The sequence below is a fragment of the Medicago sativa genome, chromosome 8, assembly GCF_051527215.1.
Source record: "Medicago sativa cultivar Bolivia chromosome 8, Bolivia_mono, whole genome shotgun sequence".
NCBI lineage: Eukaryota > Viridiplantae > Streptophyta > Magnoliopsida > Fabales > Fabaceae > Medicago > Medicago sativa.
In genome coordinates, this window is record NC_140756.1 from 94,602,639 (window position 1) to 94,618,777 (window position 16,139).

General features: G+C 34.1%; 1 protein-coding gene across 7 annotated transcripts in view; it reads right to left on the bottom strand.

Annotated features, from left to right (window-relative positions):
• LOC146903628 (RNA helicase family protein) overlaps positions 1–16,139 on the bottom strand; it is a 34,042-nt gene that overhangs the window by 4,938 nt on the left and 12,965 nt on the right. For 2 of the 7 annotated variants that reach the window (XR_015023957.1, XM_085738720.1), the window contains exons 12-29: positions 14,359–14,459; positions 13,829–13,886; positions 12,427–12,492; positions 11,826–11,908; positions 11,524–11,707; positions 8,104–8,259; positions 7,922–8,023; positions 7,680–7,832; positions 6,586–6,690; positions 5,437–5,577; positions 4,860–4,928; positions 4,600–4,689; positions 4,461–4,517; positions 4,175–4,258; positions 2,524–2,622; positions 2,263–2,403; positions 1,745–1,815; positions 108–177 (exon numbers count right to left, since the gene is read on the bottom strand). Coding sequence is in view for 4 of the 7 variants with exons in the window: in XM_085738720.1 (XP_085594846.1) it covers positions 108–177; positions 1,745–1,815; positions 2,263–2,403; positions 2,524–2,622; positions 4,175–4,258; positions 4,461–4,517; positions 4,600–4,689; positions 4,860–4,928; positions 5,437–5,577; positions 6,586–6,690; positions 7,680–7,832; positions 7,922–8,023; positions 8,104–8,259; positions 11,524–11,707; positions 11,826–11,908; positions 12,427–12,492; positions 13,829–13,886; positions 14,359–14,459 (1,830 nt within the window). In the remaining 3 variants the exon portion in view is untranslated. The remainder of the gene's footprint in view (positions 1–107; positions 178–1,744; positions 1,816–2,262; positions 2,404–2,523; positions 2,623–4,174; positions 4,259–4,460; positions 4,518–4,599; positions 4,690–4,859; positions 4,929–5,436; positions 5,578–6,585; positions 6,691–7,679; positions 7,833–7,921; positions 8,024–8,103; positions 8,260–11,523; positions 11,708–11,825; positions 11,909–12,426; positions 12,493–13,828; positions 13,887–14,358; positions 14,460–16,139) is intronic. The other 5 variants (XR_015023959.1, XM_085738724.1, XR_015023958.1 and 2 more) reach the window with 3 other exon arrangements.

Below are 16,139 nucleotides of genomic sequence, written 5' to 3' on the forward strand. Positions count from 1 at the left end.
GTTGTATTAAACTTTGAAAGTGACAGTTAATTAGAAACAAAAAATTTCTGCAAAAGTGAAAATTAAAAGGGAACAGAGGGAATGCTTAATAAGAAAAGGCCGCAAACCTGATTTAATTTTGGAAGAATGATGAGACCAATATCTGCTAGCAATGTTCCAAACTGTATCCTCATCTCCCTGGCATACATATAAATCGTGTACTTGAGAAGTGCGGATATAGAAAATACAATTCAGAAAAATAAGCTTTGAGCTATGAAGCACGGACACTCCTCTGATTAGGCATGTCCTGGTGTCGGACACGTGTCATGTCCGACACCGACACGACACCGACACTTATAATTTCACTGAATTATGTGATTTTTTCAAATTATTAGCGGTGTCGAAGTGTCAGTGTCCGTGTCCGTATCCGTGCTTCATAGGCTTTGAGTAACATGCCTTTTGGCATGTCCTTAACATATATTAATGCCTGCCAATATATATCCTACATATATGCATTCATATAAGTAGGATAAAATCGAAGTAAAAGGCTGATGAAGCCTTGGGGAAGACATTAGAAGACATTCACATTGAATACTAAATTACCCTGACAAGACTCTTATGTGGCTTCTCTACCCACGTAAACCCGGAGTTAGCTGGATCCAATTGAGATACAGTTGATGATTAACGTGCTTATTGTATTGCCATGCATACATGATAACATATTAAATGAATGTTTACTTATTTATGATCATTGCATCGTTAAATAATTTTTTCATTGCATTTGAAATATCATACTCCGCTCATTTTATGCTTGAGTATGATGACTCAGCTTCGCTTGTTTCCCCTGTGACTGCTTGCACATTAATCGTGCGAGTAAATGATGATCTGGCACGATAAGATGAAATCAATGATGATTCTGATGAGTGATCATCAGGATGTGATCACATTAGTTTCCTCTGTGTTGGCTGGCTTTTGGTTAATTTTGAGATTTATTTAGAATCGACTCTTATTATAGTGATAATTAGGAGTTTAGATTCTTAATTCGTATGATTTGTTATTTCTGCGGTTATGGTTTTGTTACTTATTTATTTTAAATGTTTTTATTATACCTAATTGTCTGGTATTTTTACTTATTTAATTACGATAATTATTTTTGTGACAAAGGATGTCACATATAAAAAACTTGGGGACAACAAGGAAGGAACCCAGGAGATAGGAGGTCTACATCAGTTTATTGCACCTTTGTTTGGGGTAACTTAGTTACATGTGCAGCAAAAGGCAATAACACCTATTGTATCTCCATTCTAATTTCATTGAGAAAAATACATTTTCTCTAATCCTAGAATATATAAATATGCTAACGAAACAAGGATCACAAACTGTATTGTAGTATTCACTATTCATTATGTCCATTCTATGTAAATTCAACCTATGGTGTGTTGAAACTTAACATTTCAGCATATTTTTCTTTTTACTTGGACCAAGAGACATGTCACAAGGAACATTACTACTTAAAGGATATAATGAAAGGGAAGATAAAAAAAAAAAGAATTGTTAAGTAATGAGAGACGAAAGAATACTTAGAGGTACCTGAGAGATGTCTTAAATGAAAAATAGTAAAAGGGATAGATGCAGGAGAAAACATATAATAAAAAAAAAGACCCCTTTAGAGTTTAGTCCCTATTTTAAGAAGCCAAACTATCCCACCGAAATTTCCCCTCTGGAGTTTAGTCCCTTGAATAAGATGAAGTAAAAAATAGAATACCTTATCATAAACATTACAGAGCTGCTCAGAAAATATGAATTGCAGAATTGCTGTGCAGCTTTTGGTCCTTTCTGCAGATGTAAATGTAATCAATATTATTTTGAGAGAAGGCAATACTATGACGAAATATGTCTTGCAAAATATGATAGTTCTCTTATAATCTGGGTTGGGCCTAACTCAACTCTTACAAAACCAGATGGTAAGATGAGGACCGCCCGCATTTATAAACACATTTTTTACAGCTAATAGTTAAGTATACCCACAGCTAAAGTTTCATGATGATTATGATAAGCAAGGGCAGTTTCTCTATTCATTTATTTACTCATTTTCCCTTGCAAGCAGATACATGGTAGCCATTTCTACTTGTAAGGTTACTTCATGTGCAATCCCATTTTCTGAGAGCATTAGTAATACTTAGAAGGCAGCATACCATAAGATATTGCATCCCTCAACCAGGGTAATCTTAAAACTAATTACACAGGGCGTGCCTAAAAAACAAATCAGAATCACATACTGACCTCGTTCAAAATAGTCTCCCATTTTTTGTAAGCTATAATCATAAGTAAATGATCAGATTGTCTATCAATATCATTTCCGTCACCAGGCCCATCTTGCTTATCATTCAACAATGTTAGTTTCGCTCTTTCAACATTCTGCCTCTGAAGATAGACACACAGCATTTAATTCAAAGTCAAATTAGCTAACCAGAATAAATATATATATATATATATATATATATATATATATATATATATCAAAGAATTTATAGTATAGAAGACCTCGTCCTTGGGATACACAAATGGAGACTTGTAACTTAAAAATGCAGAAACTGAAAGAATCGGTGACAAGCAACCGAAAATTGCACCATACAACATCATCTGCAGTCACAGAAACACCATTAGTGGCTGGCCCAGCAACCTTATATCACATGAAAAGAAAAATAGTAGAAAAAAGGTCTAAATTTTTTTCTTTCCATTTTTCGGTATTTAAGGTGTAAATAAAATATAAACCGTATCAAATCTACCCTAAATAAGGAAAGGGCATTTACTAAAATAAAATTAAATCAAATCTATTCTAATTACAGGAAACTAAGAGCATGTTTGATGGTTATGATAGGATAGAGACAAGATACGATATAGAGTTCAATAAGGATATGATAGGATAGGGGCAGGGTAAACAATTATCCTATCATGATAACAAACATGATAAGAGTATTTTATCATATCATTTTTTTGGTACACACCTAATAAGGACATGATATTATATACTATATCATATTTAAATGACAAAATTACCCTTGTGAAACAATTACATATATTCTTTTGAAATTAAATTTTAATATTTTTAAACTTATAAAACTAAAAAAATTGAATAAGTAATTTAACAATTCATATAATTTTTTAAAAAAATCCATTGACAATACTAAAAAAAAGTAAAAAAATTAATTTTTATTAGAAAACAAAATGAGTAAATAAATAATTACACTATATATGTTTAATATGCTAAATAAAGATACAATATATATATATATATATATATATATATATATATATATATATATAATGTATGTATGTATGTATGTATGTATTATACGTAAATAACAGAATTACCCTTGCAAGAAAATTATATTTAATGCGTCAAAAAAAATAAATTTATAATCATGTTTTTGTAATTTTTAATAATAATTTTATTTTAAAAGATTATAATTTCAATAAATTAATTATTAATATTTTTATTTATTAATTTCATATCAATTTTTTTGTTTATCTTTTATTTATATCTATATTTTATCAGATGACAATTTTCACATAGTTATATATTATAGGAATAAATCAATAATTTATATTTTTATCCTATCTTGTTAATTTCTAACCCAACTCATATTCAAGATAAGAATTTAATCAGACAGACAAGATAGGATAAGTTTCAAGATTAATTTACCATATCTCGTTGCCTCAACAAACACTGGATTGAGACAAGATATGATACAATAATCATATCTTGTCTCTTATTTTGGGCATCAAACAGGCCCTAAGGAGACGAATCTATCAAATAATAACAAGAATTAAATCTGCTTATTATGGTCAGAATGAGTTATGCTTAATATGAAAACCTAATAGAACCTATCGATTTGAGCCATCCAACATATAATTTATGACCATGGAAGTTACAGTGATAGTAAATGAACAATGCCATTTACATGGAGTAGTTAAGCTAACCCCTAAGATACATTGCTTCCTATACGATGAACCTTAGCTACATGGAAATGGGAGTGTGTGTCGATGTTTTAATTTGAAACAGTTTTAGTTTAGGTGAAGAACATTGAATAGATAAACAAAAAGACAAACATCATATATAAAAATAAATGAATTCTGGAGAAATAAAGCTGCATTGAAATGAAAATAAGAGGAAATAATAATTTGTGTACACCTTCCCAATTAATACATCAACAGGTAGTTTTGCCAGATGATGCCCAAGAGGTGTCAACTCTTCATCCCCTTCAAGAGCACCGACCTGCAACATTTTGGTTTCATTATAACAAAGCAGATACATAAATCAGGAAACATTTGATCTATCATATTACATAGTTCTACAAACATGTTATGACTATATAAAAACATATTTCCACACACAAAGCTAATAGGGAAGGGAATATTTGTTGTTGGAGAAAAAAACTAGAAGGATGAGAAAACATAGTAGGAAAATGTCAGAGTACCTCGTACAATAAAGACATTGCTGAATCAATTGCTTCGATTTTCGGAGGTTCTAAAGCCTGTTATTGGAAATATACTGTAAAGAGCAGTCCATATAACTGATCACATAATTCTTATAAATCCGAAAATATTATTGCTTACAGTAGACAAAAACGGCTTGATATACCCAAGAGATAGTAATTTAATCTGCAGACACAATTCAACTAATGGCATCCGAAGCATCTCCGGCACCTGGATAAGAAGAATATAACATAGATGCATAAGGAAAAGAAAGGATATTAGAATGATGGAAAAGACAAAACAAACAACATTTGCTTTTGGCATTTCATTCTTAAAATCTTATTTTCTCTGAAGCAATTAAAATAATCTCATTCAATAGATTAAAACACTATAGGGGTAACCTTGGCGCAACTGGTAAAGTTGTTGTCATGTGACAGGAAGGTCACGGGTTCAAGTCCTGGAAACAGCCTCTTGTGTAAAAAACAAGGTAAGGTTGTGTACAATACACCAAATGGTGGGACCCCTTCCTGGATCCTGCGTATGCGGGAGCTTTAGTGCACCGGGTTGCCCTTTTTTTTTTAATAGATTAAAACAGTAATTCGTTTAAATAAATAGACTATTCTAAATTTAATGGACTTGACTAATGGACTAAATACAATTATTACAAATAATTACAAAAATCCGATATTTACAACAAAAATATATCAATCGTAAATGAAAACATAAAACAAACTAAATGCACATTAAAGAATCTTTAATTTTAGAATTCATGGTAGAAAGAAACAGAGAGTAATTCAGAGAAACTGAAATATCTAATCCAAATAATGTTCATCCTAATGAGAGAGGCTACATGAGTGAGTATATATATTGTAGGTTAGTCTTAGAACATTTGTAACTATCAGAAGCAGTTAAAGCTGTCAGTAAAAGAATTCTGTAGGTAAGAGTATTCTTGTAAGCATTTCCTTTCAAAATGTATACCTGATAAGGACGCATGAGCTTTTCAAATCTATAACGAGTGTACAAGCGAAAGCAAATTCCAGGTTTTACACGTCCAGCTCTACCCTGACGCTGCCTTGCATTTGCTTGAGAAATCCAATCTTCAACCATGCTAGACAATTTCTAATTTCAATCAAACCAGTTAGCGAGGTGTTCTATCATCTCATTCCACACATGTTAACAGTTTAATAGTAATATTTTAGTTGTAATTCTAGATCTACAAAAGAAAGTGAAATCCCCTTCAAAAAGAAAAAGTGAAATCAGTGAACAATAAGAGTGGTTGGTTGGTGTGGTTGAGCATCATACATATGTAATATATTCATGTATGATACTTCCCTGATACTTCGGGTACTTTTGGTTGTATTTCACATTTTTTTACTTCCATTCCGTTAACTTTTATACCAATACAAATGGGGGTACCATAAAAATAAATACATGAGAAAAACTTATCATCTCAACAATGACTTTTGCCAACTTAAAAAATATTAATTCTCTCTGTTGATTTAATATTTGTGTTTCTACATTAATTTTATGTGTTGCACTTTGAAAATTTTCTGTATACTTGTGTCTATATTACATTATTGGTATCCTATGACGTGCTTATGCTTGTTTTCAACTTAATATTAGTTTTACACATTATGTGTTGCACTATACTCATATCATGACATATAAATTTTTAATTTTTCCCAATACTTTGTGTCTGTATTGTACAATGTCGGTATCATATTATGTGTTTGTGGCTCTGCTTTCTAAATAATTTATTCATGTATGGGTCATATGATTTTGATCCAGAGAATGTAGAGATTCATAAAAATACGATAATACAACAAGAAAAAAAATTATTAAAAGGACACCACAAGAGCTTCAAGTGTCTTGCTTCATCCCACACCAAAACCACACATACTTTTTCCTTTGAATGACTCATATCCATCTCCACGACAAAACTATTGTTCTTAGCATTATTAACAAGGTGAAAACAAAATACATTTAGCAGACCAAAAATGCAGCTAATGGTGAAAGTTCAAGAGCAGTCTGTCTATAATCAAAACTTCTATGAATAAAATTAGATTTGCGCAATTGACTTGTCCAAGTAAAATAGAAACTCATCAAAACCAGAATAAAAGAACATACCTTCTGCGGATTGTATCGATTCTCCTTATGTTTTCCACAGTCAATTACATATATCACATCATCTATTGTTATGCTGGTCTCTGCTATATTTGTTGCTATAACAACCTATAAGTACGACAAAACATATTTTAAGATATATAAGGATAAACAAAAATCATTTAAGTTTATGGAATATAAGAAAATATCATATATCTTTTTTTTTTTTTGAAAGAGAAAATATCACATGTCTGGTACATAAGATCAAATATATTATAGTTTCTTATGCTCTAAAAATAGTAAACAATCTGCAAAATTGACAGTCAAGTTTGATGGTGTTCTAGACTGTTGCTTCATGAGCATTGAGAACTTGAACACTACTATTGACTGACAGGGTGAAGACATTATATCCTTCCAAAAGATCATCAAGAACAACATCAAGATGATCCTTGGTCGAAACTGGATTGCCTATGGACCTTAATGTGACTTCAAGCAAATCACGGGAAGCCATATCTTGACCCAGGCCGAAACAGGAAATTAGTAAAAAAAAAAAAAATTGAATTATCTCACTATGAGCAGACCAAATATCTCGTTTGCTGTCAGTATTGTGAATCAATTTCTGAATTCACTTTGTAATAGCCATTGGAATACAGTGGATTAGATCCTGAGGTATATCAAGAGATCACCTAGGAAAGGGTTTATTTATACAGATTGAGGTCATGCCAATATTGTTGGATATTTAGATGCAGATTGGGCAGTGCATATCGGTGATAGGAGGTCTACTTCAGACTATTGTGTCATGCCCCACACTACTTTCATAATATAACTAAACACATGAAATTATTTGCCACTTCATCAATGAGAAGATCCTTTCAGACATCATTAAACCTCTTCAATTAACTCCAATAATCAGTAGGCCGATATGTTCATCAAATCTCTACAAGGACCTCACATTGATTTTATCTGTAACAAATTGAATTGGATGCATACGATATATATGCTCCAAGGTATCAAGACCGTCGAGCAAGGTATCATCAAAGTTCTCCTTCATGAGTTTTAATAGACTATATATTAGTATTTTATAGTACCAGTAAATATAACATATGGATCAAACTCACCTTTCGTATATTTCCTGGAGGGCGTAAAAACACCTTTTTCTGTTCAGTTGATGCAACTGACGAATGCAAAGGAATAACCCAATCAGAAGATGGCCCACCAAACTGGTACGACGCTGTTAACTTATCATGTAAGTGGTTTATCTCAAACACTCCCTGACAAGTCAAATTACAATGAAAAGATATTAATATACAAGAAAATACAGATAAGCATACCAGCTCAAATGAAAACCGAATAGTCTTACCGGTAAGAAGACAAGGATGGCACCCTCACCACAACTTTCATCAATGTAACATATTAGATCTTCAATAAGATCGTAATCAATGACATCCTCGTTGACTCTTTTCTGCATAATTTTTTCTGAATGGTCAAATCAGAGTTACAATTATAGGTAGTACGAAGATTCACGTTTTAAAAGAAACTCACCAGATTTTTTTGGGCTTGTTCACTGTATGACTGATAATAACTAGGAACAAAATATGGATTAACATGCTCTTCAGAAAGCACGGACTCATCACCCCATGCAGATAAGACTAGATTCTTCTTCCCCCTGCTGTTTGTCACGGGAGCTCTCTGCAAGTTCTAAATTGCAACATTACATTAATTAGAGCAAGGCTGATCAGTATAACATCTAGTTCGATTCTTCAATGTAAAACTTGTGCATTTTTTAGGAAATATCTTTAGTTCTAAAATTGGGCCAGACAACTGAATTGTAGGAGATTGAGGATGACCAATCAGTGTTATGTGCGGCTTTACAGCTGTACTATGAGCAACAGGAACGACACAGCTGTGAAATGATTGAACATTGCTTTAAGTAGAAGGAAATAACATTAAATCACACCAAATTATATATATTATTATCAAAGGAATAGTTAGACTAGAGCTTGCAAGAGCTAGTATAGTCTCCAGCACTGTGCATAACGGCTTAAACCACCCAAACACAAAGGTAAAACGCGAAAGAACAGTGTGCAGCAAATTAAGCAAGCGGGCTAACAGCACTTAAAACAAACGCCCAAAATATCAATCCCCTCAGAAAACCCAGCTGCGAGCGAAAACCGCAAACCCCCAGACTAACAAAAACAGCACGCAAAAGACATACCTAAACCCAAAGGTTTATTGTGCCAAACAATTACACTTGTATGACTCTAGACCTTGGCTTCGCTGTTAATGTTGGAAATTCCACCTTTATTGCAGTCCGCCCCTAGTTGCCTAAATTGCGGCCTTTGGTTTGCCTTCATTGCAGCCTCCAACACCTTCATTGTGTTGGCTTTGAGGGGGTGGATTTAGTCCCACATCAGATAGATAGGACTCTTGAGAAGAGTTTATAAAGCGGAGGCACTCCTCACCTTACAAGCCGGTTTTGTACGGATGAGTTAGGCCCCAAATTTCAATAGTTATCTTAGTCAATGAAGCTTGTATAACTCTAGTTACTAATGTGACTTCAACTAACTAAGGTTAGTTGAGTTTATTCCAGTTCTATCCTTTAATACTTACCTAGTGCACTCTCCACCAGTGGTTCCAAAACACAGTCCGAAGGGATTGATACTGTTCAAATCCTCCCCTCCCTGTCAGTTGCATCTGTTTTCTCTGTCTGGGTGTCCATTTAGTTTATCACTCGATTGACTCGTTCTAATGATCGTGGTGTCACCTTTACTAATGGCATTGTTCCTCTGGAAGATCGGATTTCGGAATGGCAGATTGGTCTTGAATGGGAGTCTGCCTTTATTATCCCGTACCACAAATTCCCGTCTTTCTATACATGCTCAGTTGTGTCACCCAAGTCTTATCAAACATCAAATGTTTGTCCCTAGTCTTTCCAAGTTATCAGGTTTACATTGTGAGTCGTGTCGGTTAGGGAAACACACTGTGTCGGTTAGGGAAACACACTCGTAGTGATTTTACCGATTCAGTCAATGAATGAGCTTCGTCCCCTTTTGATTTAGTTCGCTCAGATGTTCGGGGGTCTTCCCATACTTTCTCGACTTCTGAGTCCAAATATTTGTTACTTTTATTGATGACTATTCTTGTTGCACAAAATTATTTTAATGAAAAATACATCAGAAGTATTCTCTATTTTTGAGCAATTTTATCATTAAGTTGAAACTCAGTTAGGCGTGTCAATTTGGTTTTTGCGTAGTGATAATGCCTAAGAATATGTATCCCATCAATTTCAAAATTTTATGGCCTCTAATGGCATTCTTATCGGAACTTCTTGTGCCATACACCTTAACTAAATGAGGGAGCCGAACACAAAAACCAGCATCTCATTGAAACTACTTGGACTCTTTTCTTTCACGGTAATGTTCCATCTCGTTTTTGGGGAGATGTTGTCCTAACGACATGCTATATTATAAATCGCATGCCCTCTTCCGTCCTAGGTGACATGGTCCCTTGCTGTCATTTTTCCTAATACCCCTTTACACTCGCTTCCCTACTCTTACTCTTTGACGGTGCCTCATTTTGGAATTTGGCTTATGTTATATTTTTGAGTCTGTTCCATACTTTGTGTAGACCTACGTACCTCCTGATCCTCTTCCGGTTGATGTACCTACCACGCCTCCTATCATCCCTCTTCATCCTATGGTGTCAATCCCACCAGAACCCACTATAAGTGTCCCTCTGGCAGACCCTCCCGCGGATCCTTCTTCAAACCCTCCCGAGTACCTTCCCACTCCATAACTTATTCAGACATACCACTGTCGTCAACCGCCCTCTGTTGTGCATGTCCCGACACCTGTTTATGATAATGAAGTCATTCCATACTCCTCTGCCATCTTTACCGGATCCGACCGTGGATCTTCCCATTGCTATTTGTTAAGGTATATGTCTTACTCGAAACCCATTTCCTCATCACATTGACTTGTGCTATCAGTCTTTCCCCTTTGCATTATATTTGTTTGTCTTCTTTGTCTTTTGTTTTTATTCCTAAATCTCCAGGTGACGCATCACCCCACCATGAGTGGAGGCAAGCAGTGATTGACGAGATGTGTGCTCTCCAAAACGGAGGTACCTTGGAACTGGTTCCTATACCCATTGGGACGACTTTACTTTAGTACGTTGTTGTTAGCTTTGTATGGTGAAAGTTTGTCTTGATAGTAGGACTGGTCGATTTAAGGCTCGCTTAATGGCCAAGGGATATACACGGATTTAACCGGTAGCCAAAATGGCATATGTTAGACTCCTCTCAATTGCAGCTGGTCTCGCCATCAACTTGACATTGAAAATGTCTTTGCATGGTGATCTTGAAAAGGAATGTGTATCTGGAGCAATCACCTGGGTTTGTTTCTCGGGGGTAATCAATCGATTACTTGATTTATAATGTTGATGAAATTTTTATCTGTCAAATTAGGTTTGAACTCAGGAGGAGGAGGAGGAGGAGAAGGAAGAGGAGTGTGTAAGTAATCATGTTATTAGGCAACAACCAACAATTATTATGCTTTAGGCAGCAATTAGGTTCTTAAACAAGTTTTGAATAATAGGAAAACCTAAGGAAAAATGAGCAGGTGTTTATTTTGGGACCAAAACTCTAATTTTTTGGATATGAATTGTCTTGTAACAGCAGACTATTTCTTTCCCTAGTTTGTGTTAATTCCTAATTTGTTGTATTGTAAGAGAACTCATTTTCCGTTGAGTTAACAGTCCAGAGATTGTTATAAATAAATTGTCGTTTCTACTTTTTTTTATCACTATAGGCACCAGTTTCTATCATATTCCTATAAAATGATACCGTTTATATCTAATTCCCTTATATTACCTGGTCTACTTTTATTAGCCTGAAGGAATGGTTAAACAACTATAAACCAGTTAAATTATAACTAAATTCAGCAAAAGTAATCTATAGATTACCTGTCCTTTGGGAAATGTTTCATTTGTTAAAGAAGCCGGTGAATCTGAAGCAAGACGATATTTAATCTGATCATATATATCCTCAAGAAAGTATGTTGTCACTGGATGAGTCCTGCCTTCTGCAGTAACTACAGGACAATGACCGAAGTAGCTAGAAAATGAACCTGAATCCACAGTTGCTGACCTGATATTTATAGTTGTAAGATAAAAAAGGAAATCGAGCTAAAAGGAGATGAAAAAAAAAAAAAAAACTAAAGTAGACAACTAACTCAGGGAACAAATTTAAATACTTAAGATCATACATTAGAATGACCTTGACTTTTGAAGAGCTTTCACTGGACTGCTTCTCAATTAGATTCTTTAGCACAATTAGAATAAAATCGCCCTGTAACAAATTGAAAATAAAACATACAAGATTAACATATTTCTAAGAAAAATAATAGATTATTAGCATCAGATGGAAAAGATAAAAAAGCATTGAGTCCCCTAAAAACCATAAAATATATTGCTGAACCAAGGGATCTCTAAAATTTTATGATAAGAGAAAAAGTTGTAAATCTTTTAATTTCACTTAACTTGTACCTAGTAATAGTACACTATTTTTGACATAAATATTAGTATAAATACAGCTTTTGGATGATTATATTGTATTACACATACACAAAATAACATTAAAAGCCTGCTTTCTTTCTCACTTTCCCTGCCAAAAATTATTTCAAGTTTTCTCACTTATCAACAATAGCATCTTTAGGTTGATATATGACATAAATACTTATGTGTGGGATTCAAGGATATCTTACAAAGAACCACACATCAAGTCAGACAAGGCATAAATAATCAGAACCATGTCATGTAAGATTCATGCAAATGTTTTTGTATACTATCCTAATTGGTTTAACTGACCAATAAAGACCTCTCATGAACTTCATCAACTATGATATGAGTAATGCCCGTCAAGCTTCGATTCCCCTGCAAAATGAATAAGGTAAATCACAACTTTAACAAAATGAGCAAGGTAAATACTAATAACTTAAAATTCAATAAATAAAAAGCAAATATATGGAACCAGAAAGGTAAGCATAAACAAATCCGAGAAGCAGAGTGAATGACAAAGATTCACCAAGAAACAACCAGACAGATCCAGGACACACTGAAAGAGCGGAAATAGGCATAGAAGGGCCAAAAAACAATGGCGAAGGCAATTAAGGGAGAGAAAACAAACGCCGAAAAGTGCTGTATATGCGAAATGGAAAGCAGCCGACCTTCGATATAGTAGTGTCTAAACAGATGTGTGACAAAGTGTCGGTGATCAGATCGGACAGGACAACAGCTTGACACGTGGCATGCGCAGAGACTGGTGGAGCCTTCACAAAAATGCAGTGGAAGGAGAGGACCAATGAGAGCTTGTATCAACTATCAAGGCCGTTGGAGCTGAAACTTAGGAAGAACATTGTTCGGTTGGAGGCACTCCAGATGGCAGGGGTTTTGCTCGGGAACTTTTTGAAAAAATATTTCTTGTGGCAGTGGATTGTGGCTGGCGGCTGTGTCGTAGCCGTAGATGGAAGAGGTCACTCGCGAAAAGAGGAAACCAATGAATGACAGAAAAATGGCAACACTACTCTTTTTGTATGGCTGACAATATCAGAATCCTTTCATACATAGTGTAAAATCGCAGTGGTATAGAAGCGGAACAGGTGACTGATGAGAAAACCATGCTCTAGATACCATGTTGAAGTTATGAGTTTTGAAAAAATAAGGAGCAGAGAAATAATAAAGACTTTATACAATAAGAGTGTAACATTACTGATAATGATTTGATACTAACTTAATACTCCCTTTGCTCAGCCACCTTGAGCTTGTGAAGGGATGTGACAGAGTATTTTAGTCCTATTATTTGTGTACCTTTTAGTTGTAATTAGCATTTTATTTACCATTAAAGTAATTTAGTAAGTTGAGGTTAATTATTCTCCCATAACTAAATCTCGGTTAATCTTCCATTGTGTCAGATTATAAGTCTTCGTGAGCTTAGCTCAGTTGGTAAGGGCAAATGCATAATATATGCAAGGTCCGGGGTTCAAACCCCGACCACCACCAAAAAAGATTATAAATAAGAATTATCAGTTGAAATTCAAATTGAGTCTTTCTGTAATACATTCTATTAATTATAACAGAAATTAAGGTCTCATATCTTTCTCTTTGTTTTCTATGCTTTTCTTGAATCACTGAATGTTCTCTAAGTTTCTTATCATGGAATACTGTTTGTATAAAAATAAACCGATTAAATTTTTCAAACAGAATAATGTACCATCAATTTTCTCAGAAGGATGCCTGTTGTACAGAACAGAAGCCTTGTTTTCTCATTCCTGGCAATGAAAATAAGCAGTCAATAAACTCATACATATATATAACATAGCAAAAAGATAAAATATCATGCATTTGCACATATGGAGAGGAAAAAACACAATCCAATTAGCACTCCATTACATAATACTTTCTTTATGTCACTAATTAAGAATTAATAATTTTCTTTACAAAAGGATCAAGGTACTACATGTGCATTGTTAAACAACCTTAAACGATAAAAATATTTGGTTGCATAAACATATTTGATTAATGACAATTGAAAGTTGATAAGAGTAGGATTTATACTCTTCCTCTCGTCTCTTCTATCTCACACAGTATTGCATGTACTCATTGTGTTGGCATTTTCGGAAACACAGTTATGCTATCTAGAGCTTTTTTTAGGGCTTCATGCTTGGCAGGTTTGGGTCAATAAGCAATTTTGTAATTAAATCCATCACTTCAAAATAAAATGTTGAATGGACAACTGAACACCTGGCACTATCAAGACGAACTTGATAACCAATCAAGGAGCCATCAGAACCTGGTGAAGGTTCACAGCGCTCATCAGCTACCCTTTCAGCCACAGAAATAGCCTAAAAAAAACAATAGATAATAAGCTTGGAAATGCCAACTTCATATTTTGCTTTGAATGAAATTGTAAGCAAATCCAATCTAAGATGTGGAAAAGAAAGTAAAAACATGAGAGCACAAAATTTAATTATAAGCAATGTTGAGAACGAGAAAATACATGTATTTGACAGCTAAGCTATGTTATATCTAAGGATATTGAATCCTAATAAATACGAAGAGTAATAGTTACCATATTTATAATTTTTGAAATAATAACAATCATATTTTCACTATTTCTAAAACTCCCTTTCAAGCTTGGAGCTTATAGATACAAGGACTGCTCAGAGACTTGGTAAAAACATTTTCCAATAGATCATTTGAACTAACAAAGCTGGTGGTGATATATCCAGATAAAATCTTATATCTAATAAAATGGCAATCTATCTCAATATGCTTGATTCATATGCACCAAGTCTTGGTGTCAGCCCTAGAGGCCAATAGTTTTAAGTTAAAGTTATATTTTGTATCATTACTATTATTAAATAATGAGACTTTCTTTATTATATTTGTTTTAAGATTAATGAAGTCCTTAGAATAGATGGTTAGAGTAATGGAACATTAATTGTGACTTAATAGTGAGACTTCATTAACATATAGAACATTATTCTTAAAGTATCCATAGTCAAGCTTTATTGTGAAGTAGGATAGTATTAAAACATAGAGACTATTATGTAGGTAGATTGATGATCAAATCTCACAGATAATGGATAAAAAGTTATCAAGTCTTCACATACGTATAAATATTATGAGTAATATTTATATTGGATTGACTCGCTATGAGAACACTACATAGCGTGTTATGTAAGTGTCATACATTATTCTCATAGTGGTGTATACCACCCTTCGACCCGAAACCACAAAAGACCCTAGATGTTTTGATTCAAAAACCAAGAAAATGTTTGTCACTATGAATGTCACGTTCTTTTAAAACAATTTTTTTTTATGATACCCGTCTTCAGGGGGAGAAACTTAAAGGAAGAATAGCTTCAAACTAAGGACATAAGTGTTTATAATAGTTTCCTCGTATCACAAAGTTATGAGACTTGTACTTCTGCACCAATAGAATGTGGCCATGATTCATTACCTGAACCTACTTCTGCTATGAGTAAGAACTTGGTGAATCGGTGTCTACATTTTCTCACGAAGAAAACAATGAGAATCTTGAAAATGATAATAATGATGAACTAATTGAAATGCCACAAAATGATGAGTCATAAAGAAAATGGGACATGGAAAGTTTTTGTGAAGAACCATAAAGGTGATGAGTCTACATCTCCACATTGCCACGAATCTGAACCGGTGTATGATCAACCTCCTCAAAAAAGGAAAGGTAAGTTTATTTTAGAGATTCGTATTTGGTATCCTGGTATCGATGATCACATAGCCGTTGGGAAACATGTTAGATCTTGCACTAATCACCCAATATCCAATTTTATATCATATTCAAATTTACCTTCATCTTTTTCTACTTTCACCTCACAATTGTCTAGTGTGGAGATTCCAAAGAATGTATAAGATCCTCTAGAAGTTCCAAAGTGGAGGGAAGCTCAGAGCTCTTTGAAAGAGCTAATTTGAAGTGTTATGGCACTATCAGATGGAAAGAAGAATGGGGGATGTAAGTCGATATAGTTCAGACGGGTCAG